Here is a 20,940-nt window from a genome sequence, read left to right as displayed (position 1 = left end):
GCCCGGGTGGCTGGCAGAGCCTCCTCCGAGAAACATCAGCCTCGGTGAGCGGACGGTAACTATCATTTACATTAATTAGGCAGCCGAATAATAGGATGTTCAATAGTTATTACAGCCTGTAAATTCTGCAGCAAACGCCGCCAGGAGCCAGGAGCTGGCAGGGGCTCCTACTTTGCAAAAATCAGTCCTGTTCTTACCCTGGCAAGCAACACCAGGGCTTTAAATTCAGGGGGAAAGGGAGTCTTTATCAAATTCCAGAAGAATAGCTGATGTCGGGAGAGAGGGCTACCCTCGTGATCCAGTCAGCACTGTGTGATCCTGGGTGGATTAATCTCAAGTGTCCTTGGCCAGCAAACAGGTGACCAGTGCCAAGCCTCCACCAAGAGTGTTGGCCCGGGTGGGGGGGGGGGCAGCTTGGACAAGTGACAGCTCCTGTGTGTTTGAAAGAAGAGACCACATATTGTGGGAACTCTCCACATTTGGGGGTGATATGCACAGTAAGTGGAGTAGGAAATGGCAACCCACTTCAGTATTCTAGCCTGGAAAATGTCATGGACAGAGGAGTCTATCGGGCTACAGTCCAAGGGGTCGCAAATTTAGTCGGACACAACTGAGCGACTCAGCACACCGAGCACACACACACATGCACGCAAATCTTTTCTAAATTATTTATTTGACTGTGTTGGGTCCTCGCTGTGGCACATGGTCTCTTTGATGCAAAGCATGGGCTTCTCTCCAGTTGTGGCGTGGAGGCCTAATTGCCCTGCGGCACATGCTGCTTAGTTCTCCAACCAGAGATCAAAGCCGCATCCCCTGCATTGGAAGGCAGATTCTCAACCACTGGACCTCCAGGGAAGACCCACAGAGTAAATCTTACTCATTGTGCCTTATTTGTGACGCTTATTTTACAGATGGGGACACAGACACTGCAAAGGTGGTGGCTTGCCTAAGCGACAGAGCCAAAGCAGGGAAGGACATCTCAGAAGAGTGCCCACACCACTCCCTGTTCTTGGCCCAGCTTTCCCATCTTCCTCCTCATTTCCTGCTGCCAGGGGTTCCTCCTTCATTCCCCACCTGCCCACTGGCGCTTTCTTGCCCGAGACAGCTCACCTGCAGCCTCCTCCCGCCTCTTTGGCTCTGCTGGCCGTGCTCCAGCCCCTCCACTTACAGCCTGGCTGGCTGAGGCCACCCTCTGCTTATTGACCTGTAAGGTGGAGCCTTACAGGTCATGAGGCTGTGAATGGAGACTCAGGTGGCGGCTCATGTGGGAGGCTTGTGAACACAAGGCCTTGTCTGTGGGGAGTTGTGTGCACCCTTCAAACCTGCTTTTGTGTATCCCTGAGGCTGGCACTCTGGTCCCTCACAGGCACAGCCTCCTTGCTAGTCTTCCAGGCCTGGCCCCGGCCAGCTCCAGCTCACCCCTGTCTCCTTTCCTCCCCCGACCCTGGCTTCCTGCCGCCCTGCCCAGTGTCCAAAGCCTCCGGCTGCGGTCAGTACTGTTCCCCTACCCACGCCCCTCTGCCTGCCCCTAGTTCCTCTGTAGGAGGTTCCTCTGCCTGCCTGGCTCCAGCTCAACCCTCTGGCCTCATCATAAGGTCAGGTCCCCAGGGAAACTGCTCCGCCTCCAGACCTACCAGCTTCCCCTGGTAGGTCCTGTTTCCCACCCCTGCCACCCCACTCTGCAGCCCCCATGATAACCGTTCCCACCACTTGCTGTCTGTCACACCCGCTAGAGCTTCTCATGGGTGGGGATGAGGACATCTGTGGTGATCACACCCTAGTAACAGCACTGCTGACTTCTTGGTCATGGAAGTTCAGGGCAGAGAGACAGAGCACATATTTTGAGAGGGAGGTATTAAAACTGTAAAGTTGGTGACACATCCCATTTCTCAGGACCTTGAGTTTCGTCACTTTCAATCCATGATCCTGAGCAAGAGCTGTTAGGGCAACCCAGCTACCATCAAGAAAACAAGATTTCCAGGGAGATGCTTAACTTGCAGAAACATATGTAGCACCCACATGATAGACTCACACAAAGGACACAGATCCGAAATCCATAGCCCTGCGAGTTATCAGACAGCAAATGCAAATCATGTTTCCAGTCCCCAGGCACAGTGTCCCATCTTCTGTGGGCTAGGTGTCAACCACCACCTCAGGCTCAAATCATGTTGTCACATCTCCTGCAGGGGCCCTGCAGGGACAGGCCCTCCTCCCTCAGAAGGTCCTGCCCACAGGGCTGGAACTTATCACGGCTTCTCCTGCACGCAGAGGAGCTGACTGGTGTTTCGGGTGGCAAGCTGGAAAATGAACAAGGCCTGATTGGCGGTGTAGTCTAAATATTCCCACCACAGCTGGTCTCGAGTTGCCGACGTGAATGGTATAGTGAAGCTGGAAAGAGAGGCACATGTCAACCCTCCCGGGCTCGGGGCCCCTCCAGCACACCTCAGGCCTAGGGTCTGTGCTGCTGTGAGCAGAATCACAGTCACACACTTTCTGGGGAGACAGAGGGCAACTGAGGATGCTTTCCATCTCACACCACTGCAGGGCAAGCTTCCACTTAACGGGAGCGCAGGGCCATAGGCAGCTCCATCTGCAACATCATTTCTCTCCTTCCCTTTCTTCTGGCAGAGGATGCACGTTAATTTGTGTAGATTAAATAAAGCTACCTTGAACACACTGTTTTTTTCACGTCTTCTGTGGCTGAACCTGCAAGTCAAGAATAAACTGGACCTTGAGTTTGAGTTTCCTGATTGATTACTGAGCTTCTTGAGCTCAGCACCCTCTCAGGCCGGGTCACCTGCACCAGCCGCACCTGCTCCAGCCGCACCTGCTCCCACTCACACCCTGGGCTCCAGCGTGTGACGCTGGAAAGGGCAGAGGCACGCTGGCCACACACACTGCACGTCACAGCTGCTCCTGAAGTGTAAGTGCACCTGGCTGAGTAGACGGAAGGGCAGGCCTGATGACGCAGGACATCACTGCTGCCTGGGATGCCTGCCTGCCAGCATGGAAGGTGTGGAGCCTGTGGGTCCCAGGACACAGTTCTGCTCTGCCGTGGACAAGCTGTGGCAGTGGTTGGTGGGGTATTGTCTGAGCTGGAGGGGGGCATGGCCAGTGTCACAGCAGCTGTGTGCCAACCCTTATCCATCATCAGGCCACACTCTTGGCTGCTTGCCTTTTTTTTTTTCTTTTTTTTTTAGTCAGACAGCAACTACTTAACATGTGCAACTTAGTGTTCTAGATTGCATTGAGGAAACAATGGTTATGATGGCAAACGAGACAGGCAAAATCCTGGTGTTCATGGGGCTCATATTCTAGTAGAAGGAGATGACAGTAAATAACAGGCAAGATTGTTAGATACTAAGAAATGCTATAGAAAATGTAAGATGGACTCATACGAGAGAGGGGCTGGTGTGGGACTGCTCAGAGGAGGCAGCTCTGAGGGAGGCCAGTTGTGGGGAGTTGAATACAGAGGAGGGGCTGCCTTGTGGTTGCGAGTCCAAGGGAAGAGTGTCCCAGGCTGCGTGACAGGTGCCCGCACTGAGTAGGGCAGAGCTCTGCAGAGAAGGCGTGGGGCTGGGACACTGGGGAGGTGGGCTAGGCCAGGGCTGGAGGGGGCCCCGATGACCCTGGTCGGAAGCTGGCTGTAATTCAAAGAGCACTGGGAAGTTTCCCTGTGGGTGTTGAGCAGAAGGGCAGTAAGATCTGAGTCATGCTTCACAAAGGTCAGGTCAGCTGTGGTGGAGCCCCACGTGGAGGCGGGGGGGGGGGGGGGGAGGAGAGGGTAGGGAGGGGCTGTGGCTGTTGGTTGAGATGAGAGCAGGTGGGAGCAGGGAGATGGCAAGGAGGCTGGAAGGAGGGCCACCAAGCACTTTATGGGAGATTGGTTGGGGGGCACGAATGCAAGAGAGGATGATGCCTGGGTTTCTGGCTTGAGTCATGGGACAGCCAGGAGGCCATTCGCTGAGGTGGGAGCAGAGGAAAGTCAGTAGTTCTGTGTCCTGCCCTATCAGGCTGGGGTGGGGGGCATTAGAGCTTTCAGTGGGCACTTGTGTTCATTCCCTCATGGAACACCTGTTAGGGTTCACTGTTTCTACATCACTGGGGAGACAGCAGAAATCAGTACAAAGATGTCCTTCAGAAGTTCACACTGGAACAGGTTGGGGAGGCAGACAATACAGTTACAGATTTGGGTCTGGGGTTAGGAGGAAGCTAGGCTGCCAATATGATTTTGAGAGTCAAGTGTATTTGAAGTTGTGGATGAGACCAGCTACAGAGCAAATGCAGAAGAGTCCAAAGCTGGAGTTCAGGGCTTAACCAACATTTGGAAGTTTGGAACAGGACGAGAATCCATGAAAGAACACTTGAGAAGGTGTGGCCAGGGAGGCAGGAGGAAAGTCAGGGAGTGTGGGGCTACAGAGGTATTTCAAGAGGCAGGGAATGGTTAGTCATGACAAAAGCTGATGAGAGATGAAGTAAGAGAGAACTGACTACTGATTTTGGGAAGCTATAGCTCATTTAAGTGAGAGCTGTTCAGTGGCGCGGAGGAGCCAAAAGTAATAGAATGTTTTCCTCTCATCCCATTTCATCCTGTTGCGCCCACCCATTCCAGCCAATCCTGCCCTGTGCTAGAAGGGGCCACCTCTCCCGATCCACACAGCTATGGTATCTAGTGAGAATCTCTGGGTGAGTCCCTCCTTCCTCCATTTCCTTCCCACATCCAGGAGCTGTCTGAAGGACTCGGTCAGCAAACGTTTTCTGTGAAGGTATATGAAGCGGGCAGAGCAGGACTGTGCTCCTGAGAACTGCCTCCGATGGCTGGACCCTCCCTGGGCAGAGCTGACCAGGACACAGAATGGTTAAGCCATGCGTGGGGCCTTGTCCATTGTGGACCCTGCTGGGGACACCAGCACCAACACTCCATCTCTGTGTCTACTTAGCAATGCTTGTCCTTCACAGCTCAGGAAAAATTACCAAGAATGTTATTGACTCTAATTTTAATTTGTCTAGCACTCTTGTTAATGATGTCTATTTAAGACATCCATTAAAGGCCCATGAGGTTAATTAAATGGACAATTCCAATACAGTTCTATTAGAACCCCCTCTATTAAATTAATATTATAGACATTTAACAGATGTCTTAATTAGACATTATAGCTAAGAAATGCAAACTAAATTAGAACTAAAGCCATTGTCCAGAAAGAAAGCTTTTTACCGTAATTTATGGCTTTTGGGGGGAATGCTCATGTTTACTCTTCAGAACCTGAGAGATCAGTCATTTGACAATCTTTTCCAGCATTCACAAAGCACCATCCCGAGAGGCCCAAATCTTAAATCACAGTCCAGATGTCAGAGCTGGAAGAGACTTCAGATACCATCTGGAGTCCAGCATCCTCAAACATCAATGATTGGAGGAACCAGCTGGGGTCTTAGAGAAACAGAAAGCTGTCTGGGCCCCACCCGTGGAGTCTGATCGCAGCCCAGGATCTGGCTGCTTTCGACACATATCCTGCAGATTCTCGCACAGGTAGTGCCAGAATCCCACTTAAGGAAGCCCTGATCTAGTCTCAAGGCCACACTTGACAGATGGCGACACTGAGGCCTTGGAAGACTTCAGAACTGGGTGACTGGATCAGCACAATTCCACAGCCTACCCTGATACAGTAGAACTTTTCTAGCAGCTCTCACCATCTCTCCCCTCCTGCTGGGCATCTCCTGAGTTTGGTAGCCATAGCCCCACAGCCTTTCTTGTCTCTCTTCTGCTGGCCCCAGGCCCTCTGTGCAGGTGATTTCCTGGGTTCTCCATGTTGGCCCTGCAGGCCCTGCTGAGCCTGTGTGACCACACTCTTAACATCCCACAAATGGCTGGATCCAAAGCCACCTCCAGGGTGCCTCCCTTGCCCACCCCGCCCACCTGTGTGTTCTTTTTCCAACCGGACTCTGCCTGGCCCCAAGAGGGCTTGGGAAGAGGAGCTGTTTGCAGAAATATAAGAGAAGCTGGAACCCTCTGAGCTTCAGGTATTGGAGGGAGCAGCTGAACTGAAGTTCCATGAGCAAATCCTGGAATCCTGTGGTGATGGGAGCTCAGGGTCCAACGGCTGGGTTGGATGAACTGGCTAATGGTCCGAGCACCCCATTGAGGGGTGCAGGAAGGCCAGGCCAGGCCAATATCTGAGGATGTGGGTCAGGATACAGGATACAAATAGTCTGTCCCAGCCGAGACGCCTCCATGGCTGTTATGGACTGAATCATGTTCCCTCTAGATTCCTCTGTTGAAGCTCTGAGCCTTTAAGGAGGTAATTAAAGTTAAACAAGCTTAGGAAGGCGGGGCTTTAATTCCATTAGACTGGTGTCTTTACAGAGGAAGAGATACCAGCGATCTCCCCTCACCTCTCCCTGAGTGCACACAGGTTATCTGAGGACACAGTGATGTGGCCAAGGAAAAAGCTCTTACCAGACAGCAACCCCAAGAGCACCTTAACCTTGGACGTCCAGCCTCCAGAACAATGAGAAAAGAAATGTCTGTTGATTAAGCTGCCTCCCTGCAGGCAGGCTGGGCTAATAAGGCATAGCTTACACTGTCCCTCTTACCCTCCAGGTGCTGCATCCTTTTCCTGCCCTAGAGGCACTGGCCTGTCCTCTGCAGGCCCCGCACTGTGGCTGTGTCCTGCTCAGACCTGGCCTAGGGGATGTAAAGGGGCTGGGGCCCACTTGCTCTTAGGGGGACAATGGGTCACTGTACCCACATCTCCTGTCTCGTCCCGTGGTGTTAACTGTTCTGTTGCTTCACAGGCCTCTTGGGGCACAGGGTTCTCCCCTGCATGAAGGCTTATACACAAGGCAGATTTTGCTGTGTCTCACAGGTAGCCTACCTGTCCAAGGCCCCAGCTCTGCTGGAGCTCTGCTCCCTGGGCAGTGGAGATGGGAGTGACTGGACTGCAAAGTACTACACCGCCCTCCAAGACAAGCCCTGTGCTGCAGCCATGGGGACGGTGGGCCCCGTGCCCCTGCCGTGGCAGCGTTTAGTACAGTTTCATCGGGATCGCTCACTCACAGCCAGCGCCCAGGCCGGCTTGGGCCCCCCTCACCCCGTCCCCTGCCTTTGAGGATGGCATGGTCCATGGGGCACAGGGCCTAATGGCCCCTAGGGACAGAAGGGTCTCCCAGAAACAGGCAGCACAGCAGCAGCAGCTTCGTGGCAGGTGAGCGTTCTCACCGAGTCTCCTTGGGGAGGGGGAGAGGTCTACAAACAAAACAGCCACTCACATGGAAACTTGAGTCTGCGCCAAGTGAAAAACAGATTTCACATGGCAATTGGTTCCAACAACTTTTCTGGAAAGCAACTGTATATTTACACAACACTGGCCGCCTTTTACACTGCAGAGGGGTGGGTAAGAGCAGTGGGATTTAGGAAGTGATAGCACCTATACTGTTACCAGTGTGGCACTTTCAGACAGCCGGAAGAACAGAAGCCGTATTATGGGAAAGACAAGAGATTCCCTCAGGAAGCGGGAACCCAAGTAATAAAGGATGCACTCTCAAAGTATCTTCCCATCCTAAAGAACGTGGCTCTGGAGCTAGACTATAGGGTTCAAATCCCAGCTCGAGCTCTCAGGTGGTGAGACCCCAGGCAAGCCAGTGCTCTGACTCTGAGTGCCCCTGTGGCCACACCCAACGGCTGTCACTGGGTCAGGATGCCCTGTCTGAGGCGGTGCTGGGACTTGGGCTCCAAACCACAGGCAATGGCGGCTGGGCTGCGGGGAACACCCCAGGGGACTCAGACCCTCCTGGTAAGTGGGGGACACCACGCACAGATGGACGCGGGGTCGAGCTGCCAGGCATGTATGTCCATGGGAGACTCTCGGCAGGCTCAGCCCTCAGGAGGCACAGCTAGGCCTTCTCGCTGTTCTCCAGTTGATGTGAAATCAGTGTTTACACTCCCCTTATCATGCTTCTTGTCCCGTGTGGAGTCTGAGTGGGAAATGCTGAGAAAGCAAAGCTCTGGCATTGCTGCTTCTCTTGGTGTGGAAGAAAAAAGCATGTGAATTTGCCACCAGCTTGTCTTCAGGAATGCTTCTGCCTTCACCTTGTTGACTGGCAAACACCTGCTTCTCAAAGGAAAGGGGTGATAGGGTCTCCTAAGCCACATGGCTTTTTCAATAGCACACCTGGAAGGCTGGTCCCCACCCTGTTCTCATTCAGCTGGTTTGTACTCAGGCCTGCGTAGAAGGGCCCCACCTACTGGCCCACGGGCACACTGCCCACAGGGCCAGGGTCAGACTGGAGAGCCATGCTTTTTGGCAGCAAAAATGGAACTAAGAGTCAACTAAGGCGGCACCGCTGGGGACTCAGGCTTTCCTAGCAGGTTAGACCTTGGGAAAGACTGTAGTCTTGTTTTCCCTTCAGTCCACCTTCCTCTGGAGCCTGACGGACTCAGGAATTGAGAACACTCCATAGGCTTAAACTCCCTGTACTGGAACTTTCTTCTGCTTTCTAGAAACAGCAAAGTGAACCTTGGTTAGGTCAAAGAGCTTGACAGAAGGCCTGATTTAAAGTGACCCATCAAAGATGCAGGTCACCACTAGCTAGTGAGACTCGGTGCCTCACGGCACCGAGCACAGAAGTAAAGGCAGGAGCCAGGGACGGCCTCAGGCCTCTCTCCCTCGTCCTGGCTGTGCTGCAGGAATCGCTCCTGTGGCCTATTCATACCCACACGCATGCTTTATTACACAAATTACTGACTTATCAAACAACATTCTGAACACACAGAAAAGTATGAAAAAGAAAAACCAAACAAACTGTTTGGGTCAACTTGTGTTAATCCTGGGGCTTCCTGCCAATCGTTTCTCTCCATGGGAGTAACAGAAAAACGAAAGCATCTGTAAAGACACATCCCTCTGGTCCCTGAATTCTGTGCTCAGTACAGTGTGCTTCTCCCCAGATGACTAAATGTCCTTAACGCTGATTTAAACTGGCTGGAAGTGGTCTATAACCAGAACTGGCCTGACCATCTCTTCCCTGAAAGGCGAATGTTTCCAGTCTTTGGCTGGCATAAATAATCCCCTTAGGCAGTAACAGCTCACAGGTCAATTGTTCCCTTGGCTTTGAACTTTTTTGCAGACCGCTCACTTGACCGCAGCTGGAATTTGCTACCATAAATGTAGGAAATAAAGCCATCGATCTCCACAGTGAACACACAGTTTTGCTTCGGGATAACTGAAAAAAAGTAAGAGAAAAAGGATAAGGAAAAAAATTCTGGCAGTAAGTTCACTTTTACGGAAACTATTATTCCCAAGATGTTTGTATTAGAAAATAAACAAAGCTACTAGGAAAGACATTAGGAAATGGAGGAACCCACAAAGGTAACAATACCAGGACGAAGGTGATGATTCTACCAGAAGGTCAATTTACTCACATTTTAAATATAACTCAACACCTATTTTTCAGGGTGAAAGGCCAGGAACCAAACTCCCAGAATCAGAAACTCCCAGAAAAAGTGCCAGAAACAGGTCTTGCCACATAACTTGCAGACAGACTCATGGCTTTATGCTTCCTGGGGAAACTTGTACACCACTTTCTTAGGTTTAAAATGAGAACAGAAGAATATATAGGGAAATAGAAGCAAGCAGCAAGAAATCCAAGGGTCAAAAATAAAAGGAACAACCCCCACTGTGGTTTTGAAATCTCTGGATTCGTGGGCAAGGTAGGGGTGTGGGAATCCTGACAGACCAGGTGCTCCTCTGCCAGAGCGGTGAGCACAACGGGCAGATGAGCGGGGACTCGCTTCCCTGGATCCCAGGGCGCGGGCTCTGGGAACTCCAGGGGCAGGCGCTGCCTTGGCTTCCTCCCTACTGCCTCTCTGGCTGCAATCCTCTGGGAGGCAGCAGCCTTTGGGCAGGTGGAGGGTCCCAGTCCTGGAAACAGACCCAGGTGTCTGGAGGCACAGCCAAGCAACCCTTCCTTCCCTTGATCATATCTGGCCACAGCGGCTGGGCTGACGAGTGTCTCAGGGAGAGCCTTGGGTGCCAGGATGGTCTCTGCAGGCTTAAGATGTAAGGTAGGCAGGTATCTGCTGACTCAAAAGGTCAAACTACCTTTAGAGGAAAGGGCCGGTGAGTTGGTTGGGGCGGCCACAGCCATGGCCATCCAGTCACGTACCTTTCAGGCGGTCTTCTTTAGTGATAATTTTGAAAACGTGCTTTGTTTCTTGTAGAAGGATCCCTGTAACACCCACATAGGAGGGGCACTTGGATTTTGTAACTGCAAAGGAAAAGGGCAGTTCAGGGCTCAGGCCTCTGTGCTATTAATGGAGCCACAGGCAGCCAGGCCTGTGGGGGATGAGGGCTCTGTTCCCAGCCTTGAGCCAGCGGAGGAAGAAAGAGCAGCAGGCGGGGCGTGGTGGGGGCAGCGCTCCTATCCTAAGTGCTGGCTACTCAGCTGGGCATGGACAAGCCCAGGCTTCCCAGTCCCTTACTGGGGGTGTTAGGGCCTGTGCTGCTCTGATAGGGTGTCCTTCAGAGGGCCTGCTGCCACAGGGGTCCTAGGCAGGATTCTGGAGCCAAGGGGTCACATGTGTGTCTAATACCACCAAGACCCACAGTTGGGTTGCTCTGGCAAGGCCACCATGGTCCTCCTGTAACCTCCCACGCTCTGGCCAGAACGGGAGGCCACTACAGGTCACCCAGCAATGAGCTGCCCCCACGGCGGCAGGCCCCTTGCCCCCTCCAGCCCACCCCCATGCAGTCGGCACATGGTCACTGGACGCCTGCCGTGTGTCCGGCACTGTCCGAGGTCGGTGCTGGGCACAGTAGTGAGAAGGGCAGTCCCGGTCCTGCTCTCAGGGGCTGCTGTTCTAACGCGGGAGGGGTAATACACACAGACAACTGTATTTTCTGATAGTGATGAGTGCTACGAAAAAAACACAAGGGCAGGGTAATGGGGGAGAGAGGTCACCTTTAGTAATGGTAGACCCCTGGGAAGCGACATCTGAGCAGAGACCCAAATAATGAGAAAGAATCAGTCTGTGAGCACAAAGAACTCTCTGGACAGAGGGAAGAAGCAAATGCTAAGAGCCTGAGGCAGGGCCAGGCCTGGTGAGAAGCAGAAAGCTGGCCAGTGTGGTCAGACCTGCTGCCCAAGGACAGCAGGACAGGCTGTTTGGGCCACAGTAAAGAGGCAGAAGGGACACAACTTTTCAGTTAAAAAAAAAATCTTTCGTCTGGCTGCCTGGTCAGGGGAGGAGCAGTGTGTTGGTAGGAAGAGGGTTAGGCAGCTTTGCAATAATCCAGGGGAGGAGGTAGTGGCTTAGATCTGGATGTTAGGGTGCGCTCATGCCTTGGAGGTGGGGATGAAGAAAGAAGAAATGTGGATACTTGGGTTTTCGGCCTGAACAACCAGGGTGAACAGTGCACTACCATTTGTGGCCTCAGTAGTACTCAGTGCTATCACTGACAACGATCTCAGTGGCAACTGAGATGACAAAGACCAGGGGAAGGGCTGATCTGAGGAGAGGCCCAGAGTTCTATTTTGGATGTGTAAAGTTTACAATGTCCACTGCACATCTGGGTGGCTATATACAGTAGACAGTTGAATTCAAAGAGTTCAAGGGTGAGGTCTGTGCTGGAGATGACAACTTGGCAACTGTTGGTCCACAGCTGACATTTAAAACCACAGGACCGTTCAAGTGAGCAGGCTATGTGTGCGTGCCAGCAGCTGCAGTGTCCTTTGGGATACCAGCAGGGGTCTTTGTGTGGGAAGGTACACAGAGATCATCTAAGAGTATCCAACAAGTGGTCAGAATTGACTAAGACATCTATAGTCATCGCCTAACCTAAGTGCTGGTGATGTGGGGACATCAGCAGTGAAAGGAACTGTCACTAAAGGATGGCTTGGGCATCCGGATGATGTGCTCTTTAAGCAAATTACCTGAAACAATAGCGCCGTGAAGATCTGCCTTTAGAAGCTTGGCCTGAATCATCTGTGGCTGCCTAAGAGGTAAATAGAAGCTTTCAGTGTATACCATGATGGTAAATTCTGAAAGAAGTAAACAGGTCTACAGACTTCTTCAGGCAGGCAATGCTGATAGCAGGGTTCCTTGGGTTCTTCCCCAAAGGGCAAGGCTTCAGAATTGCGACTCACGTGTCTGGTTTGAGGCCGTTACATAGATCCCGGATGTACTGTTTCCAGAGTTCATGTAGAGGGAGAAAAAGACTGTATCTGTGGCAAATTCAGAGAGAGGTAAAAAGTCAGGCAATGTGGCATATACAATATATGACAATGTAACATCCAAAGAGCACAGAGCGTGGCTTGATGCCAAGGACCATGACCTGGATCACTGGGGCCTGGGTGCAAATCCTAGTTCTACTTCCTATAACCGCACTGAAATCCAGTACTTTCACCTCTCAAATCTTAGTTTCCTCTCCGGTAGAACACTCTCAAGGCTAAGTTTTTGCTAGTGAGAAGAGAAAGATGTTGCCTTCCTTTGCCCCTTCGTCTTTCCTGCTGGTTAGACGCAGCCGTGACAGTTGGAGCTCAGGCAGACGCCTTAGATAAAGATGGTGCAGCAGCAAGGACGCACCCAAGGCTGCACTCCAGGGTGCCTGATGGCTGTGGAACTGCCTGCTTCACCAGCCCAGGATGGTACTCAACTTGACTTTTCACAAGAGAAAAGAAGCCACTGCTACTGGCTTATTGTTTAATTCACTGCTGTTTTGAGGTTTTCTGTCATAGGAAGCTGACCCCAATAAGCCCTCAGTAAACAGGAGTTGCTGGTTGTCATAAGCCCATGTGCAAGGTGACAGGGTCTGTCTGGAGGGTGAGAAGTGGTAGGGTGCAGGGGAGGAAGCAGGTGAGAGGACCCCGAATGGGCCTTCCTGGTGCTTCATGAGGAATCCGCTTAATGAAGCTACTGGTTAGAGAAAATGAGAACCTCAGGCTGAAACCCAAAGTGGACTCTATTGGTGGGGTCACGGGTGAGGCACACCAGGGGCAGGCAGCAGTCCCTTCCTCCTCCCAAAACCCAGCTGATTTTGTGAGGGGGCCATGAACAAAGTGACAGTCTCTGTCTTAGGGGATGTGGGAGGCTATTTGGCTATAGATCTCGGAGCCAAAGCATATGAACAGTCCTAAGACATGCAAATACAGAACTGTAGCCACGGAGGGATGGGGTGTCAGCTGGAGGGAGGAACATGTCCTCCCACAGAGAGTGATGTCTCTCTCAGAAACTTCTGAAACACATGGGCAGCACGTTCTTTGGCAAATAAAACCCCAATGGGTGAGTCTGTCTACTGCTATTAAAAGCTACAAAGAGATATATGTTAAGAAGTATCAGTTCCTTTTGTTCTAAGAAAACTGTCGCCCTATTACCATGGACGACAGACTCACTTTTGGCACTGGCCTTATTAGTTAAGGATAGGACAGAAGCCAAAAATCAAAAAGGTCTGAATTGGTAAAGGAAGGCTGCCCCCTTGTGGCAGAAATGGGAGAGGCTCTCTTAGCTTAAGTGGAGCAGGGGCTGCCTAGTTTCCCAAAGTGAAGTTGCTCAGCTATGCCAGACTCTTTGCAACCTTACAGACTGTAGCCCACCAGGCTCCTCCATCCATGGGTTTTTCCAGGCAAGAATACTGGAATGGGTTGCCATTTCCTTCTCCAGGGGATCTTCCTGACCCAGGGATCGAACCTGGGTCTCCCAGGTTCAGGTTGCAGGCAGACTCTTTACGGTCTGAGCCACCAGGGAATCCCCTAGCTTTCCAAATCCATTCTCAGTACCAGGAAGATCACGCTGCTGGGACGGAAAGGCAGGAAAAGCTCACCATACCTCTGCTGCTCCGGTTTAATGTCAAAGAGCCGCAGCTCCCTCCTCTGCTTGGCAGAAAGGCCTTTAGATTTCTTTCTCTTTTCCTTTTGCTTCCGGTGAGTGAAGTACTCCAGGACAACAGCCTTGCGTTGCAGGTGGTCCTCTAGGGCTTGCTGGCTCATGCGAGGGATGCTCCGCCTCAGGAAGGCCCTCACGAAGGCCTCGGCCCGCTGGGCTCCCATGTGCTGCTTGGGGACAAGATGGTGAGATGCTGCTCTGGCTGGGAGCACCCAGGCCCCTGGGCACTCCCACACACCACCGCAACAGCAGGGGGGCCACCTTCACTGACCCACCTATCTACCCACCGAGGCCCACACAGCCTCTTGTTGGCCGAGTGTCCGCCAACCCAGCTGGCCAGAAGTGAAAGCCACATTTAAATTTCAATTTGTGACTGTCACACAGATCAATCACCTCAGACTCCAACTTCCTACTCTACTTCTTTGAAGTTAGTTAAAAATAAAAACAAAAAGCCACAGCAAAAAACCAAACGGACAAAAACATTGTATTTGGAAGAAAAGACTTCTCTCATCCTTGGAAAGGAGGAAAGCTTGAGAAACGACAAGACAACAGTATTTAATCAATCATGATCAAATGAAGGCAAGTGATGGCCTCGAAGGAAATGATCCTAACACTAGGGAAAAACAGCATAATCAAGAACTCCAGGTTGGGCCCAGCTGCAGCAATTTTGACACTGGCCGTATCATTAATACTCTTTATTGAGTCTTCAGTCTTGCGGACATGGCATGACTACTCTCCTAATTGGTTCTGGCACTGCATGAAGAAAGACACTGTGAGCATACCTTAGCCCTGCGTGGTCACTCTTTCCCACACAGAGCAGAGCATCGTGTGACTGTGACAGCACCTGCGCTTAGAGAGGACTTCTGGGCAACGTTACTGTCAGGACTGCGTGTAATTCTTGAAAGAATATGCACTGCTGTCCCCCAAGTTGAAGTTCCACCAGTCTCTTCCTCATTCCAATGCCTCTGCCCACATGTTTGCCACACCCCTAGGGAGCACTGTCTACTGAGGTTCTCCCTCTTGGCAGGGCCATTTCCTGGACTTCTGTTGCACTAACTGGGCTGCAAACACCTTGGAGCTCATGTGTCGATAGTGATCAAGCCTCATTTCATGGAGCAGTCATGGGCTTGGGGATAGGTGGGAGATGGGGATAAATGTGATACACACAATCTTCAAGGATCCCCATAGTAAGGAGGGCCGTCAGCTTCAGCTCTGTACTTTTAAATGCTAAGTAAAAATTCACTATCATCACTATTATTATTATAAGAGGACACTTGATTCTTTTTTTGTTTTTGACATTTGATTCTTTAAACACCTAAGTGGCCCACCTTTCATGCAGAAGCCAAATAAAAGTATATCAGTCTTTCAAAATCTTGATTTCCTAAGTAACTCCCTCATTATGAGTCACCAGTGAAGCTTCTGCCAAACTATGTTTGTAGCACCCAGATATGATCCATAAATTACATCTATCAAATATGATCTGTCTTCCCTCTTCAGGAGTGAAGGGGGCAGAGTAAGTTCAAATGACAGTGCTCACCATGACAGGTTTCAGGTGAGCACAGCCTGGTGTCCCCTACATGGTGAAGGGACACAGATCAAGAAGTCCCAGTTTACCAAACTTGACTCTGGGAAAGGAGGCCAGCAGAACAACAGACCTTGATTAAACCTAATATGTCTGCTGGAAACGTGAGAAGTCAACTGTGGGAAAGGACATCTAAAACAGCACTAAAGGAGTCACTAAAGCACTTAAGAAGCCACTGAGACATCTTGGTCATCACCTCTGGTGCTCCCAGACCCCCTGCCCAAGCACTGTACCTTAACGTCGAACTCTTTTGCCTCCTTCTGAGAAAAGGCATGGCAGACCGCACCTAGGGGATTAAAACAAAACACAAACATGGAAAGATCGATCCTGTTGGCTATGGCTAGAAAACCTAAGACTCTTCGAACTGTGAAAAGCACTTTGCTTATTGAGGGACAGAAGACGGGTGGTACAGAGAGCACAGCGCCAAAGCTTTTTCGGATGTCTACGGTCCTACCCTCCGGCCACATCCATCCTAGCAGTCCCAGCGGCGTGCTTTAAAACAGTGCTTCTCAAACATGAATGTGTGTCTGAATCTCTGGAATCTGTTGCTCTAGAACTCTAATAATGTATCTCATTTAAAAGTTATATGACAGGGTTTTTCAGGATGAGGAGAGCTGAAACTACTACATTTTGTTTACTGTTTGATGTTTAAAAACAGACTTTTCACATTTTAGTATCAATGAAGCTGAGATGCATCATACAACCGATGGTGTCCTAAATTGATAAAATACCATAGAGCTTTCTTCAAGCTCAAAATACATACTGCTCAACATGGTTTCAACCTTCAAAAATTTTCACACTCTTGTTTCTTAATTTCTTCTGAAGAAGAAAACCACAGCATTGGGGACAGAATATGGGTGTGAAGAGAATGAGACAAAGGCCTGGTTTAAGGGCCAAAGGACTAGAAAATATGGTTCACACTACACTCTAAACTCCATCCCAGCTCTGTTGTGCTTCCCTGAATACATGTGAACAAACAAACCAAGGTGGTTACAAGCCTCATATACAGAGTATGATTCTCCCTCAACTGGAAGACAGGGATTGAAATCTGTTTGTAGAAAGCAACTTGCAGGGTATGGAACCCCAGGAATGACTGCAACTGAAACAGGTGCCTAGCATTAAACCCAGAAGCCTTTTTTCCCCCTCCTATAACAGACATCTAACAAGTATTGAGCCCTCAATACTTACCATGCCCAATTAAAAGCTACATACACTTTATCTTATACTTTCTGAATGACCATTTTAAAGGCATTATTATTCCTATTATATAGTCCCAGGTGGCGCCAGTGGTAAAGAATTCGCCTGCCAATGCAGGAGACACAGAAGAAATGGGTTCAATCCCTGGGTTGGGACGATCCCTTAGAGGAGGCAACCCACTCCAGTATTCTTGCGTGGAAAATCCCATGGACAGAGGAACCTGGTGGGCTACAGTCCATGGGGTTGCAAAGAGTCGGACATGACTACCCACGCACACACACATTCCTATTATGCACTGAGAAAACTGGAAGTTCAAATATGCTGAGACACTTAACTCGATCACGCAGATCGAGAGGCAGAAGTGGAACTTAAAATCCAGTTTTAACGGTGTCACTCCCCTGCCTATATAAATTGCCTAGGGTGTTTGCTCACCTCCTCTCTGCTCAAACTCTCAAAGCCTTGGGTTAGTGGCACTGTTCCCCAGCGCGCTCTCTGCGCTTTACACCAGAAAAGGGTCGTTCACAGAACAGCTGGCTGGGCAGGCACCATTATCAGTACCTTCAGTTCAGTTCAGTCGCTCAGTCCTGTCCGACTCTTTGCGACCCCAGGGACTGCAGTAGGCCAGGCTTCCCTGTCCATCACCAACTCCCAGAGCTTGCTCAAACTCATGTCCATTTAGTCGGTGATGCCATCCAACCGTTACAAAAGGGGAAAGTGGGTTGAAGAGAGGAAAAGGGCCTTAACCACGCCACCACGGGATATAGCAGCCAAGTCAGACCAAGGCCTTGGGCCCTCCTCTAGCACCACTCACCAGGGAGCAGGGCAGCCCCCCTCCCCCTCCTCCGGCCCAGAGAACCCGACATCAGTTCCTAGTTCAGAGATTGCACCAAGCCAATCGGGACTCCTGGCCACAGTTACACTTCTAGAAGGCGGGACAATTCCCACGGCAGTTCCGTCCAGACTCCCCTGCAACCCTGTCACCCACCAATACCTAGATCTAGTCTCCGGCTCTCTAACACCCCACCCCTCTCCAATTTCGTGGCCCTCAACCCGGCTTACTCGTCATTCTCGGACCGCTTCCGGTGCGCTCTGCTGACGTCTCCTTCAGGCGTCGCTCAGTCTTTATCCGCCTCTACTTTCTTCAGCAACCCTCGACCACTAGAGCCTCTTTCGTCCAAGTTTGTGGCGCAGACGTTCCTTGTGCCCGAAGTCGCGCGGTAAGCAGGCTGACAGACCGACGACCTGCTTCTCGGAGCTGGAGTCTCGGGCTCCTGGCTCAGGGGGTGGCGCGCCCGTGACGTCACCGACGTGCGCCGACTTAGGATGACGCCTGCGCCTTGGGGCTGACCCCGGCGAGCGGAGTACTGCGGGCAGACAAGAGTCTTTGTTTGACGGCGCTCTCTGCGTTTGTGTGTTTTGTAGGCGAGGGACTGCCAGAAGCAGTAGGGTTGGAGTCGGGGAGTGTGGAATGTTTGTGAGGCCCTGGAATAGAGAGAGACAAGTGGACTTGGAGAGAACGGAGGGAGGTTGGGGACGCGAGGAGGGTGGAAATGGGTTTGGGGATGGTGGTGGTGGTGGAGGAGGAAATGAGGTCTGTGCGATCCCTGCTCGCTACAGGGTCAGCGGAGGCACGGAAGTTGGGGCAGGAGGTTCTTGTTTTGTCTCTGCTACTAGCTAGCTGTGTGATCTCGCTTAAGGCACTTTCCATCTCGGGGCCTCACTTTTCCTGTGTACTGTGAGTGGGGTTGGGCTTGATGGTCTCTGGAATATTAGGTTCTGCCAATAAGGTAAAAGGCAAGGAATGGATTCTTATTGCCCAGGGGATGGGTTCAAGACATGTGGCTGAAAGGCCTGGTGGAGATCTCTTACAAGTGACCCGATGGTGCACACAGAATCGTGCAGTCTGAACTTTTGCCCCGTGCTGAGCCTGGGCTGGGTGCTGCCCAGGAAGAAAAGCAGGATGACTCTTGTCTTCTAAGCAGGTGGTTCTCAACTTTCAGTACGGTATAAACTCCCTTTAAAGGAAAAACTTTTCTCAAGGAACCCTGGGAGTATGTCTGCACATCCTAGTTTTAGAAACATTGGCTTAAGTTTCTTTGAGTGGTGACCTTGTATCATTTTGATATTAAATATAGGACTGCAGGCCCTGAAATTGAGTGAATTGTCTAGTATTTACCTTGTATGTATATTACCATCGAAATGGAAACAGCATTGAAACCAAACTGTATTGCACTTTGAGACCCCTGAAAATACCTAGGAATCTCTGGGACTAAGTTTAAGAAACTGCCCTTTGGGTTAGTTATGTGAACTACCATTCCTTGTTGTTCAGTTGCTAAGTCATGTCTGATTCTTTGCAACTCATGGACTGCAGCACAGCAGGATCCTCTGTCCTTAACTATCTCTTGGAGTTTGGTCAACTCAAGTGCGCTGAGTTGGTGATGCTATCTAACCATTTTATCCTCTGCCACCCCCTTATCCTTTTGCCTTCAGTCTTTCCCAGCATCAGGGTCTTTTCCAGTGAGTCGGCTCTTCCCATCAGGTGGTCAAAGTATTGGAGCTCCAGCTTTAGCATCAGTTCTTCCAATGAATATTCAGGGTTGATTTTCTTTAGATTGACTGGTTTGATCTTCTTGCAGTCCAAGGAACTTTCAAGAGTCTTCTCCAGCACCACAGTTTGAAAGCATTAATTCTTCAGTGCTCAGCCTTCTTTATGATCCAGCTCTCACATCCATACATGACTACTGGAAAAACCATAGCTTTGACTATACAGATCTTTGTTGACAAAGTGATGTCTCTACTTTTGAATACACTGTCTAGGTTTGTCATAACATTCCTTCCAAGGAGCAAGTGTCTTTTAATTTCATAGTTGCAGTCACTGTCTGCAGTGGTTTTGGAGCCCAAGAAAATAAAATCTGTCACTGCTTTCACTTTTTCCCCATCTATTTGCCATGAAGTGAAAGGACTGAATACCGTGATCTTGGTTTTTTGAATGTTGAGTTTTAAGCCAGCTTTTTACTTTCCTCTTTCACCCTCATCAAGAGGCTCTTTAGTTTCTTTTCACTTTCTGCCATCATAGTGGCGTCATTTGCATATCTGAGGTTGTTGATACTTCTCTCAGCAACATTGATTCCAGCTTGTGATTCATCCAGCCCAGCATTTCACATGATACATTCTGCCTGTAAGTTAAATAAGCAGTGTAATGGTATGCAGTCTTGACATGCCCCTTTCCCAATTTGGAACCAGGCCATTGTTCCATGTCCAGTTCTAACTGTTGCTTCTTGATCTGCATACAGGTTTCTTAGGAGACAAATATGGTGGTCTGTTATTCCCATCTCTTTATGAATTTTCTACAGTTTGTTGTGATCCACACAAAGTGAACTAACATATCTGTATTTTAAAATGCACACAACAACAGAAGACAGCCAATTTCAGTGCTATACTCAAGGGAGGCCCTTTTGAGCAGGGTTGTGATTATGGAGATAAAGGAGAAGGCAGACCTCAGTCTTTTTAGAGTTTTTCTAGGGTTGTTAAGAGTCTTAACTCCCAACTGACCCTGAATGAGTCTTCTGTAGAATTCTCTGATTGTGTTGGGGTGAGCACTCCCAGAACTGCAGTTATTCCATAGTTCCTGATTATTAAATTCTTTTTAAAAAGCAAACAAACTACTTAATTGTCCTCAGGAAATAAATGTATATATATGCAGAGAGATGCCTGTCCTTGTATGTTGTTGTGATTGTCATTTAGCAGAAATTTGAAAACTATTTGATGTTTGAAAATAAGGGATTAAACAAATGAAGTATGTGATAATTAATTAGGTAGGTTAATTAAATGCATTATAATCACAGGGTAAGCTTCAAAAATTCATATTCCTTGCCATCCTGGAGATTCTTATTTAGTTGGTGGGTCCCAAAGAATTTTCCCAGGCGATTTTGGAAACTATAGTATGGTATGTTTATATAACTTATATAATGGAATACCATGCAGCCATTAATCAAGTGACATTCTGTTTTTTTTAAAGTGTGCAAAATATTAATGTGTGTAACCAAATAGTACAAATAGAATATACACAAAAAGGACTGGAAAGAACTATAATAACATACTGAAAGTTTCTGTACCTGTGTAACTGAACTTATGAGAGATTCTTTTTTTGTCCATTTTCTAAATTTTTCTCGGTGAAAATAAAATTTCTTTAAGTTTATTTTTTTTTTATAGTTGTCAGTGGTAAACTTTCAAACATGGATACACGTTTTCCCACTAGCGACCTTGTGAATGTTCCATGGGAAATCAA

The 20,940-nt window shown here is 49.7% G+C and overlaps 1 protein-coding gene across 4 annotated transcripts; it reads right to left on the bottom strand.

Annotated features, from left to right (window-relative positions):
* Positions 1-681: 681 nt before the first annotated feature.
* Positions 682-17,941, bottom strand: POP4 (POP4 homolog, ribonuclease P/MRP subunit). 4 transcript variants are annotated; one of them, XM_065925715.1, is made up of 7 exons: positions 17,712-17,941; positions 15,689-15,741; positions 13,817-14,040; positions 12,139-12,216; positions 11,926-11,987; positions 10,159-10,260; positions 682-2,706 (listed from the first exon to the last, which is right to left on the bottom strand). In XM_065925715.1, the coding sequence occupies exons 1-7, from the start codon at positions 17,716-17,718 to the stop codon at positions 2,663-2,665; spliced, it is 570 nt and encodes a 189-aa protein (XP_065781787.1). In that variant the 5' UTR covers positions 17,719-17,941; the 3' UTR covers positions 682-2,662. The 4 variants fall into 4 exon arrangements, with proteins under 4 accessions (XP_065781787.1, XP_065781786.1, XP_065781784.1 ...); XM_065925714.1 differs by lacking the exon at positions 682-2,706 and adding an exon at positions 8,707-9,216; XM_065925712.1 differs by lacking the exon at positions 682-2,706 and adding an exon at positions 9,267-9,914.
* Positions 17,942-20,940: the final 2,999 nt, after the last annotated feature.

The sequence above is a fragment of the Muntiacus reevesi genome, chromosome 2 (assembly GCF_963930625.1).
Source record: "Muntiacus reevesi chromosome 2, mMunRee1.1, whole genome shotgun sequence".
Taxonomy (NCBI): Eukaryota; Metazoa; Chordata; class Mammalia; order Artiodactyla; family Cervidae; genus Muntiacus; species Muntiacus reevesi.
This window is presented reverse-complemented; position numbering and strand designations above follow the sequence as displayed.

Excerpts from the sequence above, each read along its gene's own strand:
- POP4 (XM_065925712.1), bottom strand. Across the intron at positions 12,217-13,816 it reads ATTAAACCGGAGCAGCAGAG|ATACAGTCTTTTTCTCCCTC; the intron begins GTATGGTGAGCT and ends AATTTGCCACAG. Across the intron at positions 11,988-12,138 it reads AACGGCCTCAAACCAGACAC|GCAGCCACAGATGATTCAGG; the intron begins GTGAGTCGCAAT and ends TTTACCTCTTAG.